A 21,980-nucleotide genomic window follows, 5' to 3' on the forward strand; every position below is an offset into this window, starting at 1 on the left:
AGGTGTACCCATAACTGCTGAATTCTGGATCACATGTAGATTGAGTTGCCTTCAAGGAAGCCCATCTAGAACATGGTCTATTAACCCAGACACACACACACACATATTCCTGACAAGTATGGTGCCATCATTCCAGAGCTATATTTAATACTACCATTGGGGATTTATGTAATCCAGCTCTAGTTGGCTCCAAAAGAGGGAGGGAAGACTAAAGACCCTGTCTGGAAATTGGGTATTCATAGGTTGTATTTATGCCACACAAGTAATGGCTCTTTTTTCTGTTGTTCTATCTGCCTTAATATATTGGTTTTTATTCAAACAATACCCTGCTATTCAAAGGCAGTCAAGAAGGACCAGGATAAATGCATTATCACCTGTAGATCCATCAGGATAATTAATTCCATGTCAGTGCTATACTAAAACCTGACTAGAATAAATCCAAATAATTTACTTCCTCCAAGGCCCATTGAAGCTGAAGCTTGATCTCCTTCTCCACCTTTCCCAAAAAAGGGGAGGGAAATTGGTTGAAAATCTTCTATGACAATGATATCTCAAAGAAAAAGTGGATCACCTATCCCATCCCTACCTCCCACAAAGTGGAAATTTCCACAAATTATGAAATTTTAATGGGTTTACATTTATTTTTTTTGGGGGGGGATAGTATTGCTTGGCAGGTATAGGTGCTAGATGTGTTCCTGGTGTAGATCCTTTTGGGAATGAAATAACACCATGATAAAGTATGGATGAAATTAGGATAAGTTTCTTTCAAAACAAAGAGATGCCCAGTATTATAACACCCAAAAAAAGAGAAGAGATTTGGAATATTCTGAATTTATATCCATAACAGCTTGTTTATTTTGAAAATTAAAAATAACAGGGTAACTTGATATTGTAACCAACAAGCTTTATTCCCTGCAACAAGGCCCAAGGAAAGACTTTTCCTGTCTCTGTAAAATTTCTAGGAACAAATCATACTCCACAGTACATTAAAAACGGATCTTCTCAAAATGCTTGGTGCATAGTCTCTACTCTATAGTAAGAGGCAAGGCTCTTTTCTCACTAAGACAAGTAGTAATGCTCCAAGTAGGTATCTACAGACCCACTTTGGAAAAGCTGCAGAGACAGCGTAATTTAAATAGCAATATCCGTATAGGTACTGTAGAAGATGTAAGGATTTTTTTAAGGTGACATATTGGTAAATCTTGGATAGCATTTTTACCAAATAGCAAGTGGCTGTTCAATTTTCCTACTCAAGTGGAGAATCAGGATAGTAGGTTGTATACTAAAAAAAGGTGTTTTTTCTTCTGCTATCTATTTCTCTATAGCAGGAAAGGAAAATACGTAATCACCTAGAAGATGTTGCCAAATTACAGCTGCCCAACAGACCCATCTAAACATGGCCAATGTGAGAGATACTGTGAGCTGTCCAACATACATGACTGATTACTCTCTACAGAGATGTTTTTTGAATTATTCTGAGGGTTTGTTTTGCTTGCAAGAATATAGGTTGTAAATAAGCAACTGTAACAGATGCAAAAGCAGCCCTGAGATTGGGCCATTCTAAACTGATTCTCTTTTCATTCCTCCATCACATGAACTTTAGCTTATAACAAGGTTAAAATGAAAAAAGTATCTTTGAAAAAGAGTAACATATTTCAACATGTATTTAAGTTCAGTCAATGTGAAATTAAGCTTAATTACCAAGAACTGAAGAGGTAAACTGCTAAAAGGTATAGACAAAATGAAGAAAGGACAACATGCCATTCTATAGTAAAGGACAAAAGCATTTTTAGATTTCCAAAATGCTCCACCAAAGCTAGTCGACAAAAATTAAGGCAAAGCAGGATCTTGAAAGTCTTACTTCTTGTTTGTTATGCCAAGACTTTCATCAATCAGCCACTATAATGGTTCTGTCTGTGCAAACACACTAGGAGTACATTGGACAAGAGTGCCTTAATTAAAAAACAATTCTCTAGAAGAGATACTTGCAGCCTAGCTCCTCTTCTAAATAATTTGCAGATCTCAAGAGATAACACAGAATTTTTAGAACTGCAGGAGGAAGAATGGACACTTTTTATAAAGGAAGGAACCAGAGAAACATCAGCAGGACTAGGATTTTGCAAATGCATCCCAGTAATCTTCTTTAAAAAACAAAAACATGTCAGAAAAGCACAACGTTCTAGCTATCTTATTTTAAAAGCTTGTTTAGTTCTTGTTGTAGTTTCTTAGCAGCATTGTTCTCTGGTTCAATTTTCAAGAGGCTGTTGATATCTGCTTTGCTGGATTTATAGTCCTAGAGAAACAAACAAAATTGTGAGAAAAATACCTCTGATGTATTTTTAATGGATTAAAATACTCTGATGATTTTGTTGCAGCCATACTGTTCTAACTGTAGACAATATGTGCCCCTGTACATACTGTTCACTTTTATAAGCAAAGAAAGAATTGTTTGGAGTTGTCTTTTTAACTTACACAGAACCACAACCCACCCCCCACCACCACCAAGCAAAATATGATAAGCAGCTCTAATAGCTGTCTGCAAATTTGCAGGATGGTTCTTTAAATGCAATGCAGTAAAAGTGATCTACATTGTAAGGAAAATTTACTGAAAATCTTGAGAGAACCTAATGGGATTATTTCCTTACCGACTAATATAAATCTGAGTGCTCTATGCTGAGTGTGCACTTATCTAAAACTAAAAAAACCCACAGTTCTTTACCTTAAGCTCTTTATATGCTTGTGCTCGTCTGTAAAATGCCTTGACACTCTTAGGATCTATTTTAAGGGCTTCTGAGCAATCCACAATTGCTTCTTTGTACTGCTTCAGATTCAGGTAACAAAGAGCCCTGAAATATGGAAAATAACCTATAAATATCTTCAAAAACAATTGGTTACAATTTAGGATTCAAGGTATTGATTCATCTCTTGAAGACTAGTAGTGCAAATGTTCCATTTGTATTTTCAAATATTTGGCTTTAATTATATTCCTATACAATACAATTTGTTAAAAATGTCAAAAGGCTTTATACATCTTGCTACATATCTACAATTTCTGAAAAGCTTGTCCTCCAAATCTGTTTCCATATCCCTGAAATTATAATAGATGTAATTATTTGGCATTATTTGTCACTGCCAATACAGTATTTTTTTATTTGTATAGTGACTTACTACTTGTTACTATTACATATTTACTGTTACTATGCACTTATTAGCTGAAGATACTGCAGTTATATATACTCTGAGCAATATGTTGCTCCAAATTGCTCCATCTTTCAATTCATGCGTATAAATGACAATATATATTCTAAAAATGTAGAATGCTATATCTAGCCAATCCAATTTTTATAGCTAACAATTCTCTAGAACTTTTTTACAAAATATATAGTGGAGCCCCTCCATGTAGCATTTGTTCACAGGCACTTTGAACTTTCAGTCTAGTTTTCAGAGTCTTCCTGAAAATATTACTGAGCCCTTTGGAAATGTAATAGAAATGGAAAACTAAATATTTGATCCTGTTCTTGTTGTTCTACATCAATATTTTTCATAACAGCAATTTTAAGATATGTGGAGTTTTGAAAGCACATGTCCACACATCTTAAAGTTGCCAAGCTTTAAACCAATATTCCTTTTTTATTGATGGTTATGTAATCTACCATGTTCATCCAGTGCAGGTTGATAGGCAGAAGTTCTTCAACTTCTAGGATTGAATCACTCTGCCAATTTCCATGCCCAAGGGAGGAGAAGAAACTGGATCTCCCTACTCTTAGTCTTAACACCTTCTTACCATGCTGGCTCTTAGAACAGCACTGTTTACAGCACTATAAAATTCCTTGTTATAATATGCTTTTTGAATTTTGTTTGGTATGCTGTATAATTGAATTTAATTCTTTACTTGTGCTAGCTTAAAAACAAAGCTATTTTACCAGTGTGTGTTTTACTTGGATAGATGACATGTAAGTTAACTAAATAAACATCACCAGCAATTTTCTCACAGTCCCACACAGGACAAAAATGGAACTGTACTCTACCAAAAGGATTCTCACCATTGCATGGCACCCTTTGGGAACTGCTATTTATTTGATTATTATTAACAGCTTTTCTAATTCATTATTCCTATGTAATGCAAATGGAGTGGGGTGGGGGTGGGGACTGGTCTTTTTCAGTTCACAGGCCCAGTTTAACTTAAGGATCTTAACTGCCTTCAAAAGAGAATGGGAAAAATGTTTTTCCTCTATATGAAAGACAGATAACTATCACGTAAGTAGAGCAGGAAAATGTTGTTCTGAAATAGCTATAGAAGAAAAAAAAGGGACATGTGTAGGTGTGTTTTCCATGAATAAAGTATTTACTAAGGTGTTCTGCCTTCAGTATAATTTTAAACTGACAATCAAATAACCTCCAGTCCCTGACACTATGATACAGTACTTTAGTTCATACATTAGGCAAAGCTGTAACATCTATCAATCAGTCAACTTTCTGAAAGCCTCAAAATAGCAAAAACATTCATTATATTGCTTCAAATTATAACAAGAAGTTAAGAGATGGAAATTATATAAGCATTATATTATAAAATACTGTACAATAAGATACACTGATGAGATTGATTTCCATCTTCTTATGTTTTTTTTTTGTTCCATGTGAGGGAGCTGAAAAATAATTTTGCTATTTGCCATTTGATTTTAGTCCTTGCTTAAAGGTAAGCACTTATACTAAAAACTGTCCAGAACATCTGGAAATGTTTGGGTTAAGGGAACAGACTATCATGACACTGTAGATATCCACATGGAAGAGGTAGTCATCAGTTTACGATAACAATTTGGACTAGAATTGCCATAGCCAGGTGACACAGTGATAAAGCACAATGTCAGGTGACTGCGCCGCTTAGCAACAGCAGTCCTAGTTGTTGTTAAGCAACGATACGTGACTACAACGTCTGACTCCCTTTCCTGTTGACTTTGCTTATGGGAAGTCAGCAGGGAGTGTTGCTGGCTGCAACATCGAGCACTGCAATGGCTTGAGGGCTTGTTGCAAGTCCTCCTCATTCATTGCTGTCATAATGATAAAAAAAATGAGGACTACCTGTATAGAAAACAGGCAGATCCAAGCTCTGTTCCTGCAACTCACCGGAACAGTTTCCTTCCATGCACAGAAGGGAGCCGAACTCCTTCAGAGGAGTGCAGAAACAGAGTTCAGATCCTGAAGATCTGAGCTCCATTCCGGCAGCCTGCCAGAGCAGTTCGTTTCCACACTTGGAGGGGAGCTGAACTCAGCCAGCAGTTCTTTCAGTTTCTCTGCATAATGATCTGGGAGATTGTTTAATGACCACAACCGGGACGGCTGGGATTGTGGTTATTGAGGGTATCTCGCTTAATGAACTCTTCACTCAACAATCAAGATACTGCCTCGTAAGTCGAGGACTACCTGTATGTTTGTTATTGAACCATGCTTTTTATATAAGGAAACCATTTATTTCATTCTTTGCCCTTGGACGTGTAAGGTTTCGAGATGCTATTCCAAGTTCTCATGTTCCTCATCATGTTGACATATCTGAATTATATCTTGTTATCTCTAATAAGTAACCTAAAGTAATGTGGAAGTTCAATGGAGATACGTGAGGCTGTAATTTTTGTTTTTAATTCAGACTGAAATTTATTACATTGCTGGATGTGTAAATCTCAAAGGCCAGTGTGAATGATCACCATTTAAATAGCCATCATCCTTGAATAACTCAAAAAATTGCAGCAAGCTATATAAGAATTGCATAGTGCTGCTCATAGTGGTGCTAAAACGTATATCTCGAGGATAATTCCTTTCTATGACCCATTTAAAGTTGAATAAAATTTAAATAATAATAATTACATAATTAATCAAATTGTGATTTAACATGTAACGTCAACTCCACTAGTGGCATCATCTGATTAACAGTCATGATATTTTTTATTTAGTTACATAAGCATTACCTGTTAGTGTAAGTTGTGCATTCCATCTTGTGGAGTTTTATGCTCTCTGTATATTTTTCAATAGCTTTCTTATAGTTGTTCTTTTTCACAAATTCATTTCCTTCTAGTTTCAGCATATTTGCTCGTTCGGTTGAGGCAGCATTAGGCACTGGAATTCATATTCAAGAAAAAACAGCAAACTAATAGTAAAATGAAAATATTTCATTGCATATTTATTATTATAAGAGAAAAATGAAAATCTAGTCCTGAATGCTTGGGACTTTGAATGACAGTACTTAAGATTGGACTGTACCATTTCTGGAATTAACCATTTCTGCTATAGAATATGATACTTCAACTATCAACAATTTCAATGTTTTTCCAGTTAATTGGAATTAATTAATTCTCTGAACCAGAAGCCACTTGTAGTCCATGGAATAGTAAGTTTTGCACTTGCCTTCCTAAAGTCAATTCATATATGATGCCACTCTATTTATTCTCTTTAAAAAATCATGTTTCCTATTGTTTAGCAGAGCTCAAGGAACACAAATAACCACATATTTATTGATGTGATATGTGCTGATACCAAGTTTTTGTACATGATTTTATCAGTCATTTTCTACCCAAAAAGAATGTCTCTTCCTCCACTCCAACAGCCATTCCAAAATACATTTGTGGTTCCTTGGAAACACAACATAACAAAAATGAAATTGACTGTTTGGACAACATTTTAGAAAAGTATATAGGAGCTAAAGATGCTTTAGTCACTTACCACTTAGTAGATGAGAAGGCTACTGACCTTGATTTGTTACAGGACTAGAATTACTTGCTTTGGCTCTTGGAGTATCTTCCTGGCTTCCAGTAGGAGGCTCCCACCTTCTCTGAGCAGAAACGGGAACAGTTGGGATGGGGGGTAACTTCTGGCGCCATTGAAGACCATCTTTTTCCAATAAAGCCTTTGTCATTCTAAATGAAGAGAACTATATTTAAGCTTATTGTAATGCATATTATCTGCTCCAATATCTTCTTGAATAGATGAAGAATCACCCCCAGAGGGAATAATCTTTTTTACAAATGTTTAAGTCTCTTGAACTGGATCTTAAAAGAGTCAACATTTACTTGAATACTTTCCCAACAAGTGACTCTTGGTGCCATACATTATAAAATATAAAAAAGTGAAAACAGTATAAAATAAATATATATGGCACCAAGTAAAACTTTTACTATGGATGCATACAGCCAGGAAACAGGCTTTCATACGCTCAGGGTTCCAGGCCTGGGCACACAACCAAGTCTTCAAGGCATTGCAAAACACCAGCAGGGTTGGGGTCATCCTGATCTCTTAAGGTAGAATATTCTAAAGAGCAGGGGCTACTTCACAGAAGGCTCATCTCCTGTTTACCACTAGCAGACATTCCTTGGCTGGTGGGACCTGCAGAATGCCCAACCTGCCTAACTGAATTGAACAGGTAGAAACAATTGGGAGAAGATGGCCCTAAGATAAAATGCTTTAAATGCAATAACCAGCACCTTGAATTGCATCCAGAAACACACTGGCAACCCGTATAACTCATGAAGCAATGTTACATGTGTTAAATATCTAATACCCTATCTATTACCCATGCAACTGCATTTTGCACCAATGGAAGCTTTTGAATGATGAAGGGCAACCCCATGTAGAGAGTATTGCAATAGTCCAGATGAGAGGTCACAAGGCCATGAATGACCCTGAGCAAATATATGTCGGGTATCAACGAGATGGATAACTTTTACAGGTCAGAAATTGCAACACAGCCTATTTATTTATTTATTAAATTTCTATGCCACCCATTTCACCAAGGTAAACTCTAGATGGCTTACAATCATTCTTTTGACTGGAAGGCCAGTCACGCATAATGGCACTCCCTGCCCCCTAGCTTGCCTTGGAGATGTTGGCTTTTGGAGGTGATGCTTGATGGGATTGGGAGAAGTTTACAACCCATAATGGTGGTGTGGAAATGGGATACTGGGGCTGCATGTTATCCTCTGCCCATCTTTGAAATAATTTATGAAAAATATTTTTAAATGTTATCTGGTAAACAAATTTGTGTCTATCAGAAAATAAATAAAGACTTTGGTTGCTAAGTTTACAAAGATTTATTGGTCATATATTGTAATAGCCATTTCATGGCATTCACTTAAAAACAAACAGGTGGCTGATTAATAATTTCTTAGCTATTATGGCCATTTCTAGAATGTTTATTTCAATACAGTATTCCCAAGAAATCGCTGGTTTACTTTATGCCTGTCCTCCTTTGATGGCCTCCATGTTGACAACATTTTATATATCTCTATACATGGTATGTACCTTACCTAAATGAGACTAGAGTATGAAAGATTATATAATTTCATGCTAAGTATTTTGAATGTCAAATCTCATAATTCCCAGGCATTATGGGCTAGAGTCCAGACTGTAGGAGTATAGTCCAATTCATCTCAGTGGCATCAAATTTGGAAATCATTCAGTCATTTTTGTGTACTAATTAGATACAAAGAAAGGGATTACCTATTGACTCCATCATGTGCAGCCTGTACAGTGCAATCAATCTGTAGTACCGTTTTGTAGTCCACATAAGCTAAATTATATCGTTCAAGAGCTTCGTAAGCTGCTGCCCTCCTCAACAAAGGTTTGATTCCAAAAGGGACCAGATCTAGAGCACTAATAAGCAGAGGAGAAAACAATAGTTCATGGGAGCAGAAAAGTTAATATTCCTATTTAATTCCTGGAAGTATTATATACATAGATGTACCATTAATTCAAATAATATTTAAATGCACCTAATTTAATATTTGAAATTTGCCTGAATTATCCAAACAGTTTTAAGTATTTGATCCAAGAGGGTAAAATATCTATGTGTAGCTTATCTCTGGAAGAAGTTTCCAAGGTATAAGAGAAAATAAAAACGATATATAAATATTGTGCTCACAATATAAGAAAAGCTACCCCATTACAAATCTCCCCACCCCAGAAATGGCTGTTTATCACCTTTACTAATGCTGAATACATATTTATTTAGTAACATTAACTTTCTACTCTTGTGACAATTTTTTTTCTTCTTCTGAATCACCTATCAAATAATTGGAATGCCAAATCTGTTCAACTCAATCAGTTGCACAGACAGGTCAAGATGGTGAGCATTTGCCCAGATGATCACCAGGGATGATATCCAACTTAATGGCACCTAAATAACAAACATGACATTTCCATTTTTTTAATGTTTACATTTCTCAAAAATAAGAGGCATAGTGCTAACTCCATTAAAAGGGCTATTGCTATCTTAAGGATGCACAGCAATCCATTTCTTAATCTCTTCTACATTTCTTACTGGTTGTCAGTTGAAGGAATACATATCTAACTCTCAGGAATACCATCTTCTGTCTTCTTTCCTCTCTAATAAGAAATTGTTGACAACTGGGTATATAAAAGTATATGTAGCCTCTACATAGAAAAAAAAATAAATGTGGAAGAGAATTTTTCACACTTCTGAACAAGCAGAATTAGTTACTTTCTTTATGGGGCAATCCCAAATAGATTATGAGAAACCTCAACCATTAAATAGCCAAAAAGTAAAAAAAACAAGGATGTATACACCACTTTCATTCTCCTTTTCTTGAGAGAGCAGCTACTTACGCAGAGCAATCCTTAATGCAAAGACTACAGTTCCCATCTTTCAAATAACAGGCAGCACGATTGGAATAGAGAACACTTTTTTCTTCTGTATTCACATCCCCTATGTATAAAGACAAATGTTAAACTATAACAAACATGTCCTAAGAATAAGAACAGCATTTGTCTTTGTAAGGTACAGTTGAGTTTGGCACACTCTCCTCTCTTTGAGATACCTTTTGCTGTCTACATAAATCTTCCAAGTCCCATAATTTCTACTTAGCCTAATTGGGGGGAAAAAGGAATTGTGTGGCTTGTAAGTAACAAAATTTTCTCTATCACTTTATTATCCTGAATATGTTACATTTTTTATCTTGTGCCCAATTGTGAAAGAACTCCAATAATCAATAAAAGAGCCTTGGTGGAGCAGTGGGCTAATGCCTCCTTAAGTAACACCAGCTGCCTGCAATTAGTGCAGGTTCGCATCCCACCAGGCTCAAGGTTGACTCAGCCTTCCATCCTTCCGAGGTAGGTAAAATGAGGACCCAGATTGTTGGGGGCAATTAAGCTGACTTTGTAATAATGCCGCTTAGGGGGTGTGTGAAAGCCCTAATAAGCAGGCATATACATAGAATGAAGGCTACTGCTTGTAAGCCGCCCTGAGTCTTCGGAGAAGGGCGGGATATAAATGGAATTAAATAAAAAATAAAAATAATGTCTTTTTATTTGGAAGTTGTATTAGTCCTCCCTAGCCATCCTATGACTGAGCTAAATTCATTTTTTTTATAATATTGATAAGGATCATTTAAATGTAGTTTATATACATTCTGATATATCAGCATCTCCAATTATGCCAGCATCTCCAGCTAAGACTAGAAAAGACTACATGATCAGGAATAGACATTACTTTTTGAACCAATGGTTTCACTTGATATGACATTCAACACTACTCAGTCTTATATACTAGCTTTCAAAGTACTGTTGAATATTCCTATAAACATGGCTAAATAACCAATATGGTCTGCCAATTTCTTTATAAATGAATACAAATATCAAAAAATATAAATACATGCAATCAAAAATGAAGTTTTCTTACATATGTATGTTACCTTTGCTGTTTTATATTGACTGGGTATCTAAATGATGCTTGTATGCAATTTAAAGTAGAATTTATTCAAGGAAAGAGACAGAGCTAGCAACCTTTTGCCTTACTTTTCAATAGATAGCATGTAAACCTTTGTATCCATTATTCACACATGATTAGCAACAAAGAAAAGACAATATTATGCCTAAACAAATTATGGAAATACTTTAGTTCTATATGATCTTTTCAAACAACTATAATTATATATTATTTAAAATTCTTTCTCAGAATATACAATATTAGCATTTTATAAAAACATAAGGTCTTTATGTTACAAAAGGCCTTTTAAGTCTTCTCTACTTTTTTCATTTATTTACTAGATATCTTAGGGCCCTTTCACTATGTTCTATCATTCCAGAATGTTGCTTTCTATTTAGAAAGCACTATCTCGTGTTTAGGAAAAGACTACAACTACAAAGGCTACAACTGCGTAAGTCAAAGGGAGACAAGTCTGAAACTAGAATGTAACTACCGTAGATAAATTTCTGTTCCTCACCTCAGAGTGCATAAGAAACACAGGGAGCAGAAATAAACAGAAAATACTTAAAAATGAACCACTCCTATTAAAGGTCTGAGGCTCAGGGCAATAGAAAAAAGAAAAGAAACAGAAAATGCTTCATTAAAGCTATCCAACTTCTGACTCCACACATAACTTTCATTTCTGCCAGTGGCCAAAAATCTCTCATTGTGACTGCAGCAGATAGCTTTGCTGACATAATAAGTCTAAAGCTTATTATGAAAAAGGTTTCAGAGGCTCCCAGTAACTTAAGACCAGGAAATTATGAAGACCTAAAGCTCTTGTATGTCCACCACAATCTGCCACATTTGGTCTATGTAGTCCACTGGCTGCAATTCCAAGAATGTGTAGTAAGAGAAAGAATGCTGTTCCATTTCAATCCAGAGGACCATAAAGCACCTCTTATCTACCTAAGAAGTTGGTTAAAAAAAGCCCAGAACGCTCAAAACCAGCTAATGGGATGGAGTTTTTATATTCTGCCATCAGGTACTGTTTAAATTATTCTAGGTGTCCACATTTATGTAGCAGTAAAATCATCTTTGTGGGTTTGTTTGTGCATTTATACTTCATGATCCTCAAGCTTGGTTCTAGTTCTATAAACTAAAATATTAATCACTAACCTATTTTTTTTAAAAAAAGGAAAATGTCTGGGCAAGACTTAAACCCAAAGAGAATGTGCACTGATATAAATTGGACTTCATCCAGGAACCTGCTTTGAAATATAGCATTAGTAGTATAAGCCCAGGCCAGACTCAATTCAGAATTATGTGTCCTTCTAAGCTTCTGCTGGTCTCTGACAAAATTAAAGATAGTGGCCCACACACTTTACTATCCAATTGCTGATTCAACAGATTCAAATCTCATCTCTGCCAGGGAATCTCTCCTCCTCAATTTCACCCACCTATGAAATGGGTGAAGTCATTACCCAGAGATATTCTGAGAGAATCCGTAAAGGCCCTTCTTCGTGATTTTGCAAATTAAATGTGGAATGTAAACGTAAATAATGCCTTTCGTCCACCCCTGGCTGTGGCTCTGAAGCCCAGCAGGACGCTCCCACCCCATCTTAACACACAACTCATTTCCGACACGAAACAAGTATAGTAAATGGAGTCAGACTTGGGGAAATAAGCCGGTACCGAGCAAGGTACCGATGACTGAGGGTTAAAAACCTTTCTATGCTTATCGAAGGGGTTATAAGAGAGGCAATGAGGCGACTGCCTCAGAATCCTAGCCCGAGGTCTCCCGTCCCTGATTTCCCGCCCCGGACACCGAGCGAGGCCTTGCGGTGCTTCGAACTCCAAACCAGTACCTGCCGCTTCCAGCAATTCCAGAGCTCGGGCGTAGAGCGCAGCCGCCTGGCCGTATTGCCCATTGCGGAACTGTTCGTTGCCCGCTTGCTTAAGGTCGGCGATCCGCGACGCAGGAGCCATGAACTCGAGGCGAGGGAGGTCTGAAAAAGCCGGTACCGGCTGGCGGCGTAGAAACGAGAAGACGCTTCCTTCCTCCGTGCTCGATTTAATTAAGGGCGGCGCAAGCGGCCGACGCCCCGCCTCCCTCCTCTAGAGCAGCGTTTTCCAACCTTAGGAACTTGAAGATGCGTGGACTTCAACTCCCAGAATTCCCCAGCCAGCTGGCTGGGGAATTCTGGGAGTTGAAGTCCACGCATCTTCAAGTTCCTAAGGTTGGGAAACGCTGCTCTAGAGACGCCTGTGCAGCGGAGGTCCAGCCTTGTAATCCATGCACGAGATTAGGAAGTCAGTGATGGTGGTGGTCAGATATGAAGCTATGGGCTTAGAGTCTTAGGCTATGGGCACTGTACTCACCAGGAGGCGAACCCAATTGAGTATTTCGAGCTCCTTCTACGGGAGGAAATCCCAGTGCATTCATTCTGGAATAATCTGTCAATAAATTTATAAACAGTAATCTCCCATAAAATTGCATAGAAATGAACTAAACAAGGAAACTGAAGTTTCAGTAAGAGAGAAAGTACATATTAACTTAAGTCTCTCTCTCTCTCTCTCTCTCTCTCTCTCTCTCTCTCTGTGTGTGTGTGTGTGTGTGTGTGTTTGACAATGACTTTCCAACAGATAGTGGTGTTTATATTATATTAAAAGGTGGAGAGAAACACATCAGGTTTTTTTTTCTAGCAAGGTTTAGCACAAGCATATAATTAAGTATGGGACAGGAATCTAGGACACTGCAAATTCTGGACCAAGACAGAATGTTTTATTAAAAAGGAAGTGGATTCTGCACAGAAGATTAAGCCACGAGGGGCCTTACTACAGACATCCATAAATTGCAGTGGTCCCAACCAAATTTGTTACATTACTGAAATGTAACAGAAGGGAGAATTATTAAATACATGACAATAATATGAGTTCTATTTAATTGCTATTAGATTTATATATAGGAATATCTGTTTGTGCCACCCAGCCCCTATTCATCAATGAAAGGTCTCTTTGCCTTATAGTACAAGAATAGTCTCTAGCAGATGTCTGCAGACTACACACAACCTCCTAGTGGCCCTCCTGGCCTTTTCTAAACCCCATAATCCCCCTTTTAATCTTTTTAAAAAATCAGAATCATAGCATTGAAAGGAGCCGTGGCGGTCTTCTAGACCTGGACTCTTCGTGATATACCATTCTTAAAGCAAAATGAGTGCCTTAACCTTTGCAGACAGTTAAGATACCCATTTTATGTTTTTAAGTCCCAGCAAAGCTGATTTTTTTCATTCATACATACTCATTCTGGTCCTTATTTTTCCTCAAACTTACAAAAAATGGGCCAATTCTTAACCATTTCCTCTCCCCCCTCTTGTGTAATTGGCTAACAGATTGTTGTTAATAAGCTTTATGCCACAGACAATTGAGTTGTCTGATGGAATTTAAATGTAATTTAAAATATCAAATACTTTTCTTGGGAGTTGCTAGAATTGCCCCAGTAAGATCATTCTACTTAAGCCAGTGCATACTGCGATATATAAATCCTTAATTCTCTGTATTATTTAATAATTGTAACACAATTCCTTGGTGGAGCAGTGGGCTAATGCCTCCTTAAGTAACACCAGCTGCCTGCAATTAGTGCAGGTTCACATCCCACCAGGCTCAAGGTTGACTCAGCCTTCCATCCTTCCGAGGTAGGTAAAATGAGGACCCAGATTGTTGGGGGCAATTAAGCTTTGTAATAATGCCGCTTGGGGTGTGTGTGAAAGCCCTAATAAGCAGGCATATACATAGAATGAAGGCTACTGCTAAGCTTGTAAGCCACCCTGAGTTTTCGGAGAAGGGCGGGATATAAATGGAATTAAAATAAAATAAAAAAAATCACTTAATTCAAGAGTTTTCTTCCAAATGGATTGAAAACTGAATCCAGGTAATAATAATCCCAGATAATCAGGACTGTTCTTCTGAACCCGATATACTTCAACCATATACTTATAGCATCCTAATCATGAATATTGATAAATAGTCCTAGGTATAAGATTGCAACCACATGTAAGTTAAACCCCCACTGTACAAAAGCTAACATTGGATAAGAGTAGGCTCAAAAATTTACTCAGGCTGGGTAACTTAGAGGGATAGGTTGGGCCAGTTACTGTGAACATGCTGACTTAACAAAATTTTGTACATTACATTGGAATATAAGCCACAAAAGTTGTCCTTGTGTGCCAAACAAGCCCATTGATTGTTCAGGGACTCGCTGATAGCCAATGGCTGCACTGCACTCTGGTGCTTCAGTTTGCATATATTTTCAAAAATTATTAAAATCTTAGGGGATTGCTGTACCTGCCCCTCTCCCCCCCCTTTTTTTTAAACTTCCTGCCTCAGATCCTACAAGATGACAGATTCAGGATATTTCAGTCCTTTGTGTCTTTTTTTTAAAAGTGTTTTATTTAGTTTTGTGGTGCTATGGGATACATCCTGGGCAACAAGAAACCAACTTAAGGATATAAATTAGCGAAAGGTGTGAATTCCGCCAGGATGATTGAAAAAAAATCATCTTTCAATGCAACGTGTGAATCCACTATCTCCAAACTTAATGGATTTGCCACATCTTACCCAAACCTCGGGAAAGCGCGCGCCCACCACACCCCTCTCTTGCGCATAAGCGAGGAATAAAAGGAGGGACTTCATTATCCCCGTAGCCACGCCCTCCAAAGACGGCAGAGAATTGGCGCGAACCACGTGGGCAGGGCTGTGAATTACATCTCCGCCCCCGCCCCGCCCCCCCGCTCCCCCCCCGCGCTGTGCTCCGTCAGTCCCAGCTGCCGGGTGGGCGGGGTCCGTAGGGGCTTCGGGTTTTTTTTTTTTTTTTGCAGAGGCCGGCGGGCATTGCCTGGATAGGCTGTTCCGAAGCGGAAGTGCAGCCGCTGGTTGGGGGGGGGCGGGGGGGCGGGGCCGCTGCTTTTAGTCAGAGCGAGTAGAGCTGCAAGAAAGCGGGCGGGATGGAGCACCGGTGACTGCCGCTACTCTTTGATTCTCCGCCTCATCCCAGCCCTTGTCTACCGGCTGCTGCTCCGGCGGCCATGGAGACCGTGCAGTTGCGCCACCCGCGCCGGTGAGAAGCCGGATTTGGGGGGGGGGGCTCCCCCCCAGAGAAAAGGGCGTGAGCGTGCGATTAGGATGGTGGAAGAATTGTCGAGGATAGAGCAAGGAGGGGGGGGGGGTTCTTGCTTCTGAGACCTCCTCTTCGGTCTTCTCTGCAGAAGAAGTTCTGACCTTTCCTCCCCTGGCTTTCGTTGGTCGGGGTTTTCCTGCACCTTGTGCTCAAAAGGACCGGCGTCTTTCTGTAATTCTTTGTCTCAAACTGGGTGCCCAGCTTGTTTTCCTATTGGTGGAGTCGGGTCTGCGTTTTGCAGCTCGTCTGCCCCTCCGGTTTGCGTTAGTCCCAACTATTTCTTTGGATTTAAGTTCCGTCTGAAAGTCCTAGCTACCATATTGAGTCACCTTATACGTATATTTTGAGTATCTGCTTTCCTTAGTCACTGTACCACGGTACAGGTTTTTCCCGCTGTGAAAATCAAGAGCAGAAATGCAGTGGTACCCTTAGTGCAGGGGTAGGCAACCTCGGCTCTTTTATGACTCATGGACTTCGACTCCCAGAATTCCTGAGCCAGCTTGGCTGGCTCAGGAATTCTGGGAGTCGAAGTCCATGAGTCATAAAAGAGCCGAGGTTGCCTACCCCTGCCTTAGTGTGATAAAACTGATGATATCTAAAGATACGAACTTGGCATCTTAAGTGAGGGTGGCCTAGGGTGAAATCTCATATTGATTACTAGTCCAGTAGTTTTCCAAAGATTGAGAGAATCAATCTCTGCCTTGGCATAAGTAATTTCTGCCTGGGTATTTAAAACAGGGCTTCCTACAGTTCAGGTTGGTTTCCAAGTTTTGGGGTTAACCCCATCAACAGAAGAATAGAGGAAGTTAATAGGAAAAGTTTTGCTTTATGGATTTGCAAGGCTTTCCAAGTAATACGTTGCCTTTTTAGAAATAGCTTTTCTGTGGGAGGTAGAGCGTAAATGGAAATTAAAAATGTTATGGGCACACATGTGTACATTTTGATGTACTTTGGACATTTTAGACGCCATCTACAGAGGAAGTTGGTATCTTTAGTTACCAAAGCTCATTGCTTGCTTCAAAACATAGTAAGGGGAAGTGAATACGTAGAGGAGCACCCAGTGTCTTAAAATGCACAAAGGGAAGTTCTAAAATGTCAAAATCCTGAAATACTGGCAATCAGTTTCTTGTGCAGTTTTAATTGCTTAAACGGTGGCTTAAACGTTTAAAGTATTAAATATTCTGTATATGTAGATTGAAAATTATATAATTTCCTGAATTATTACTAGATTTTTGTCCCACCTTTTTTAAAAAAAGTTTGATCATAATATAGGCATGAAAGTAACAAAAGCTATGTTAGTGGCAGTACTTTGTGAACACTGCTATTTGATATCTGCAGATGTCTAGAACCATTTATATAATACTTCCTGAGACTTGTAACAAACTGCTTGATAGTGGTAATTACTGTTATCTGAAAGTTATTTTCCAGAAGCAGAATAAGATATTTGCTTTCTTGTCTCCTCTTTAACATCTATGTGAGCTGCTAGGTGAGCTCATCTGTTGCCATGGGCTGAGGTATGATCAGTTTGCTAACAATACCCAATTATATCTATCCAAATCAAGCAATGCTAGGAATGTATTACCTAGTATTTGGAGTTTGTGAGGATCTGGTTGGGAAACAGCAGGCTTCAGATAAATCCTGACAAGACTGGGTGGTTCCAGCACTATGGCATCTTTGGTGCTTGGATGGGGTTGCTTTGAACCAAACAGATGCAATATAAGTATGGGGGTCTTCTTAGACTCATGACTTCTGCTTGATGAGTGGGGTAACATGTGGTTAGGTGGGGTTTTGCACAGTTTTGACTTGTGCACTTGTTGCACTTGCTGTTGGATTGCCAGGCCCTGCTTATAATCAGTCACTTAACCCTAATCACTTCCAGAATTGATTACTACAATGTAGTCTACATGGGGCTGCCCTTGAAGAATATCTGAAAGCTTTGACTGGTATAGAATGCAGTGGCACAGGCAGTTACTTGTGCTCTTAGAACAGCACATGTTACACCTGGCAAGCTGAATTGGTTGTTAGTTTGTTCCTGGCTCTAATCAAGCTGCTGGTTTTAACCTTTAAAGCCTTTCGTGGCACGGGACCGAACTATCTGAGGGGCCACCTCTCCCCAATTACATCAGCCTGTGCCATTCTATCTGGTAGAAATAGCCAGGACCTACATTTGGTGATGCCAAGAGACATGTTTCTGCTGTGGTACAAAAGATTACTTTAATCTTTGCATGCAACTATATTTCCAGATTTAAAATGAGGTTACTGAAATCATGATACTTCTTTATTTTAAAACATAGAGTTCCTTACGAAGATGATTATCAGGTGTCAAATTGGGTTTTCCATGGTTAGAGAATGCTAATTTCATATCAATATTACATATTTGCTTAAGCATATATCATAACAGGTATTATATCATAACAGGTCTGATGTTAACCATTTAATGGCCGATGCAGAAATACATTGTGATTCATCCAACCTAATTTGGGTTGAAATTTTTTTAGTCTTAATATAACCTCTTGCACATACTTCATCTTGATATTAACTCATACTAGTCTTGTATAACATATTGTTGTCTTCCAGCTGTATATTTTAGGTATGAATTTATTAAAATCCCTTTGAAAGCATACATAATGTTTGTATGAATATCTTAAAAGTAAAAGAGTAAAGATTATATTGGAAAAAAGAGCTCTTATTTTCCAGAATACAGGTAGTTCTAATTTACTGCCTGCCTTGTTTAGTGACTGTTTGTAATTATGATGGTATGAAAAAGTAATTTTGTAACCAATCCTAATATTTGCAACCTTTGTGGGTCTGTAATGCAAAGGACAGCTGAAGTAAGATCATTAAATTGTAATATTGCACTTAGCAATGTATTTTTATTCTTATTTTGTAATATAGAAGTTCTGTGAAATCAAATGGCCTCTAAATTGGATGGATGATTGGGCAGATAGACAGACGGATAGATAAATAGGAGTTGTAACTCAGTATCTAGAGAACCAAAATAAGTCATAGACTATCTATACTATAAGACCGCAATTGAGTGCAAAATTTCTGCTGCTAAGAGAGACAGTTTTAAATGAATTTTTGCCCTGTTTTACCACTTTTCTTGCCACAGTTAAGTGAATCGCTGCAGTTGTTAAGTTAGTAACACTGGTTAAGTGAATCTGGCTTCCCCATTGAGTTGCTTGTCAGAAGGTCGCCAAAGGTGGTCACATGACCTCTGTGCAACCGTTATTTATGAACCAGTTGCCAAGCATCTGAATTTTGATCATGTGACTGGGGATCCTGCCATGATTGTAAGTGTGAAGAACAGTCATAAATCACTTTTTTCAGTGCTACTGTAACTTTGAACAGTCACTAAACAAGTGGTTGTAAGTCGAGGACTGCCTGTACTCTACCCATTGCAATAGGAAAACAATCCCAAATTAAAGACAATTGAGGTCAGCAGGAAATTCTTTAACTTTGTTATCACAGATTGTAGCTGCTTTCAATTTTGGATAATGCATTTACATGCTGAACAAAAGAACCTTTTTGTTTTGTGGTACATTTTCCCCATAATAGTGATAGGATAAGAGAAATATACCGGGTACTTGTTTGTGTGTGTATGTCTCACTATCTCAGCCTCTTCATATTCACTTGAGTATGAACAATTTGGATTCTCAAATTTATTTTCTTTCCCTTTTTTCTTTTATTGCCAATTATTTTTCAAACTTTTTAGTTTTTGATTACTTGATGTATTACTTGGTTTGTAGCATTTCTCTATTTTGATAAATAGATAATTGTAATCATAATTAATCTATACTGTATACATTGAATTGTATTTCCTACATATAATATGCTTGCATTTCTTTACATTGCTGATATTGTAATCACTTTTCAAACAACTTTATTTACTTATTCAATTTTTATATCCACCCATCTCAGTCAATGATCTTACAAGCACAAGTGATTTTAAAATTGAGTTAATGTTTTCTGTTAAAATGACTAATCTCTAATATGTGAATTGACTGGTGATATTTCAGCTGAGGCAATTACTCAATGAAGTAATACCCAAAGAGTTTATATGAGGGATTCTAAAATTGATGATGGCCACTTAGACTAAAGAGTCATGTTTGTGAAATAGGCATCTACATAGGTAACCCTCACTGACTGCCTAGTTCAGTGACCACTCAAAGTTACAGCCATGCTGTCCTTCAGTCATATGATCGTCACAGTTATATGATCGCCATTAGAATTACTAGGCATCTTGTTCCTGAGCTGTTGTCCCCCCACCTTGTAGAACAGAGAGATTGAAGAGAAAAACATTATGAGAGAATAAACAGGCACATAGTGGGAAATACACATCAAAAGCACTATGCTGTTTACTTTCCAGTTTCTCTCCTTTGAGGAGTGGGAATGGATCAGACCAAGGAGAAATTGCTTGTCCGCCTTCTGCAGAGTGGAGACATTGGAGAAGAAGGGATTACAAGAGAGTAACCAGGCACATAACAGATAGTGTGTTCGCAGCTGCTGATGCTAGTACATTGCTTTTGATGGTATTCCCCCTTTATGTGCCTGCTTACTCTCTTATAATCTTTATCTACAATGAGTGTAAATGAAAATATTAATTCCTTGTTAATTATCCTAGCACTAGAATACACATTTCAAAGGGTATGGAAGTGAGAAGGAGGCAAACAAAAGTGAAAAGTGTGAAACTGATTAGTGTTGTTAATTTTGAGCCAGAAAACACAAGTTATTGTCATTTCCTACATAGTGCTGATCCCAATTGTGGTGCTAAACAAAGACTACCTGTATAAACTTATCAAATAAATAAAATTACAGAATTTAAAAATTCCTAATAGAGGTAGCTACTAAATGTGTTGTGATAACTAGTAGCTTATAGCGATTAAGACGTTTGAATTCACACTGTGATATATGAAAATACCTAATTATGGCTTGTTTAAAAATACACAGAACAGTTTGTGGGCTAACAATTACCCAAATAGAAATTTGGGAAAGATAGTGTATTTGCTGTTTTTTTTATTCTAAACCAGATTATATTCTGTAATCTTAAAGCTTTATCATTAAGGCTTGTTTTTGTGTTTCACCATTTCCTGAATAGAACCTTAGTAATATTTCCTCTTTTAAAATCATTATCTGTTTTGCATATGTTGCTGATTTTTTTTTATATTTTTGCATTCAGAAAATGAATACCTAGTTTTCAGGAAACTGTAGAAAATATTTCATAATTAATTGTGCATTTTGGATGAAAAATATTTTATGAATTAGAATGCTTCCTAGTACAAGAGATACAACTGATGCAAATGTCAGGCTGCCTGAGAATGTTGAGAGTCTCTCTTCTGTCCTTAAAAAATGCAATCTTGTATGTATGGATTATGCTCAGTATTGGTAAAAGAATTTGTTAATAAACTATATTTGCTGCTGGAATTAAGTTGATATTGAAGGTCCAGCCATCAAAACCTGATAACATGTCTAATTATTTGATTCCAGGCAGCTAAGAAAATTAGATGAAGACAGTTTGACAAAACAGCCTGAAGAAGTGTTTGATGTGTTGGAAAAACTTGGAGAAGGGTAAGTAACCACATAAATACCCTTACCATAGCCTATATAATGTTGCTATAGATAATTGTGCATATAGGATTGATGTCATTTCCTGATATGTACTGTTAAACTAAACTATTTGAAACAGCAAGTCATTCTGAAGACTAAATAAACCAGATTGCTTATTTCGGAGCAAAACATTGTTTTATAGACTGCAGTAGAGAAAGTTAGCTATAGAGTGACTTGTACTCTAGGAGACAGGAAATGTCAAGCTGCTTTATTGTAGCATCAAATGTTCCATATATCTTGCACCATATATCTAGCAGGGCTGCCACAATTTATTTGAATTACAGTTTCCAAACACTTTTCAGGGGTAGCCCCATCCAAACAGTCAAGAGAGGTTGTAATAATGAGAGGTTAAATTACTCACTGAGGAAAGATCATATAGCTTCATGAACTGTAATTATGCATATATAATTTTTGCCTACACATGCAAACTCAGTGATAGGTGAGGTTCAGGAAGCATCCCCAAACTCTGAATCTGCTTTTTCTGGGAATGTTTGTTTCAATCCTACAGTC

General features: G+C 37.7%; 3 protein-coding genes across 5 annotated transcripts in view; 2 read left to right on the forward strand and 1 right to left on the reverse strand.

Moving 5' to 3' along the window:
* Window positions 1–21,980, forward strand: part of LOC310638086 (uncharacterized protein) — an 880,437-nt gene that overhangs the window by 324,968 nt on the left and 533,489 nt on the right. The window lies entirely within an intron of this gene.
* TOMM34 (translocase of outer mitochondrial membrane 34) lies at window positions 888–12,764 on the reverse strand. The gene is made up of 7 exons (XM_083357934.1): window positions 12,556–12,764; window positions 9,610–9,709; window positions 8,485–8,637; window positions 6,739–6,905; window positions 5,961–6,108; window positions 2,720–2,846; window positions 888–2,293 (listed from the first exon to the last, which is right to left on the reverse strand). The coding sequence occupies exons 1-7, from the start codon at window positions 12,674–12,676 to the stop codon at window positions 2,189–2,191; spliced, it is 921 nt and encodes a 306-aa protein (XP_083214060.1). The 5' UTR covers window positions 12,677–12,764; the 3' UTR covers window positions 888–2,188.
* The window catches only part of STK4 (serine/threonine kinase 4), an 85,153-nt gene continuing 78,839 nt past the window's right edge, over window positions 15,667–21,980 (forward strand). For all 3 annotated transcript variants that reach the window (XR_014492024.1, XM_083358826.1, XM_083358827.1), the window contains exons 1-2: window positions 15,667–15,803; window positions 21,351–21,431. Coding sequence is in view for 2 of the 3 variants with exons in the window: in XM_083358826.1 (XP_083214952.1) it covers window positions 15,772–15,803; window positions 21,351–21,431 (113 nt within the window). In the remaining variant the exon portion in view is untranslated. The remainder of the gene's footprint in view (window positions 15,804–21,350; window positions 21,432–21,980) is intronic.

This window comes from Vipera ursinii (genome assembly GCF_947247035.1).
Source record: "Vipera ursinii genome assembly, chromosome: 3".
NCBI classification, from domain to species: Eukaryota; Metazoa; Chordata; class Lepidosauria; order Squamata; family Viperidae; genus Vipera; species Vipera ursinii.

Excerpts from the sequence above, each read along its gene's own strand:
- TOMM34 (XM_083357934.1), bottom strand. The coding sequence starts at position 12,676 with ATGGCTCCTGCGTCGCGGATCGCCGACCTTAAGCAAGCGGGCAACGAA. Across the intron at positions 9,710-12,555 it reads GGAATTGCTGGAAGCGGCAG|GGGATGTGAATACAGAAGAA; the intron begins GTACTGGTTTGG and ends CTTTATACATAG. Across the intron at positions 8,638-9,609 it reads TGCATTAAGGATTGCTCTGC|TGCTCTAGATCTGGTCCCTT; the intron begins GTAAGTAGCTGC and ends TCTGCTTATTAG.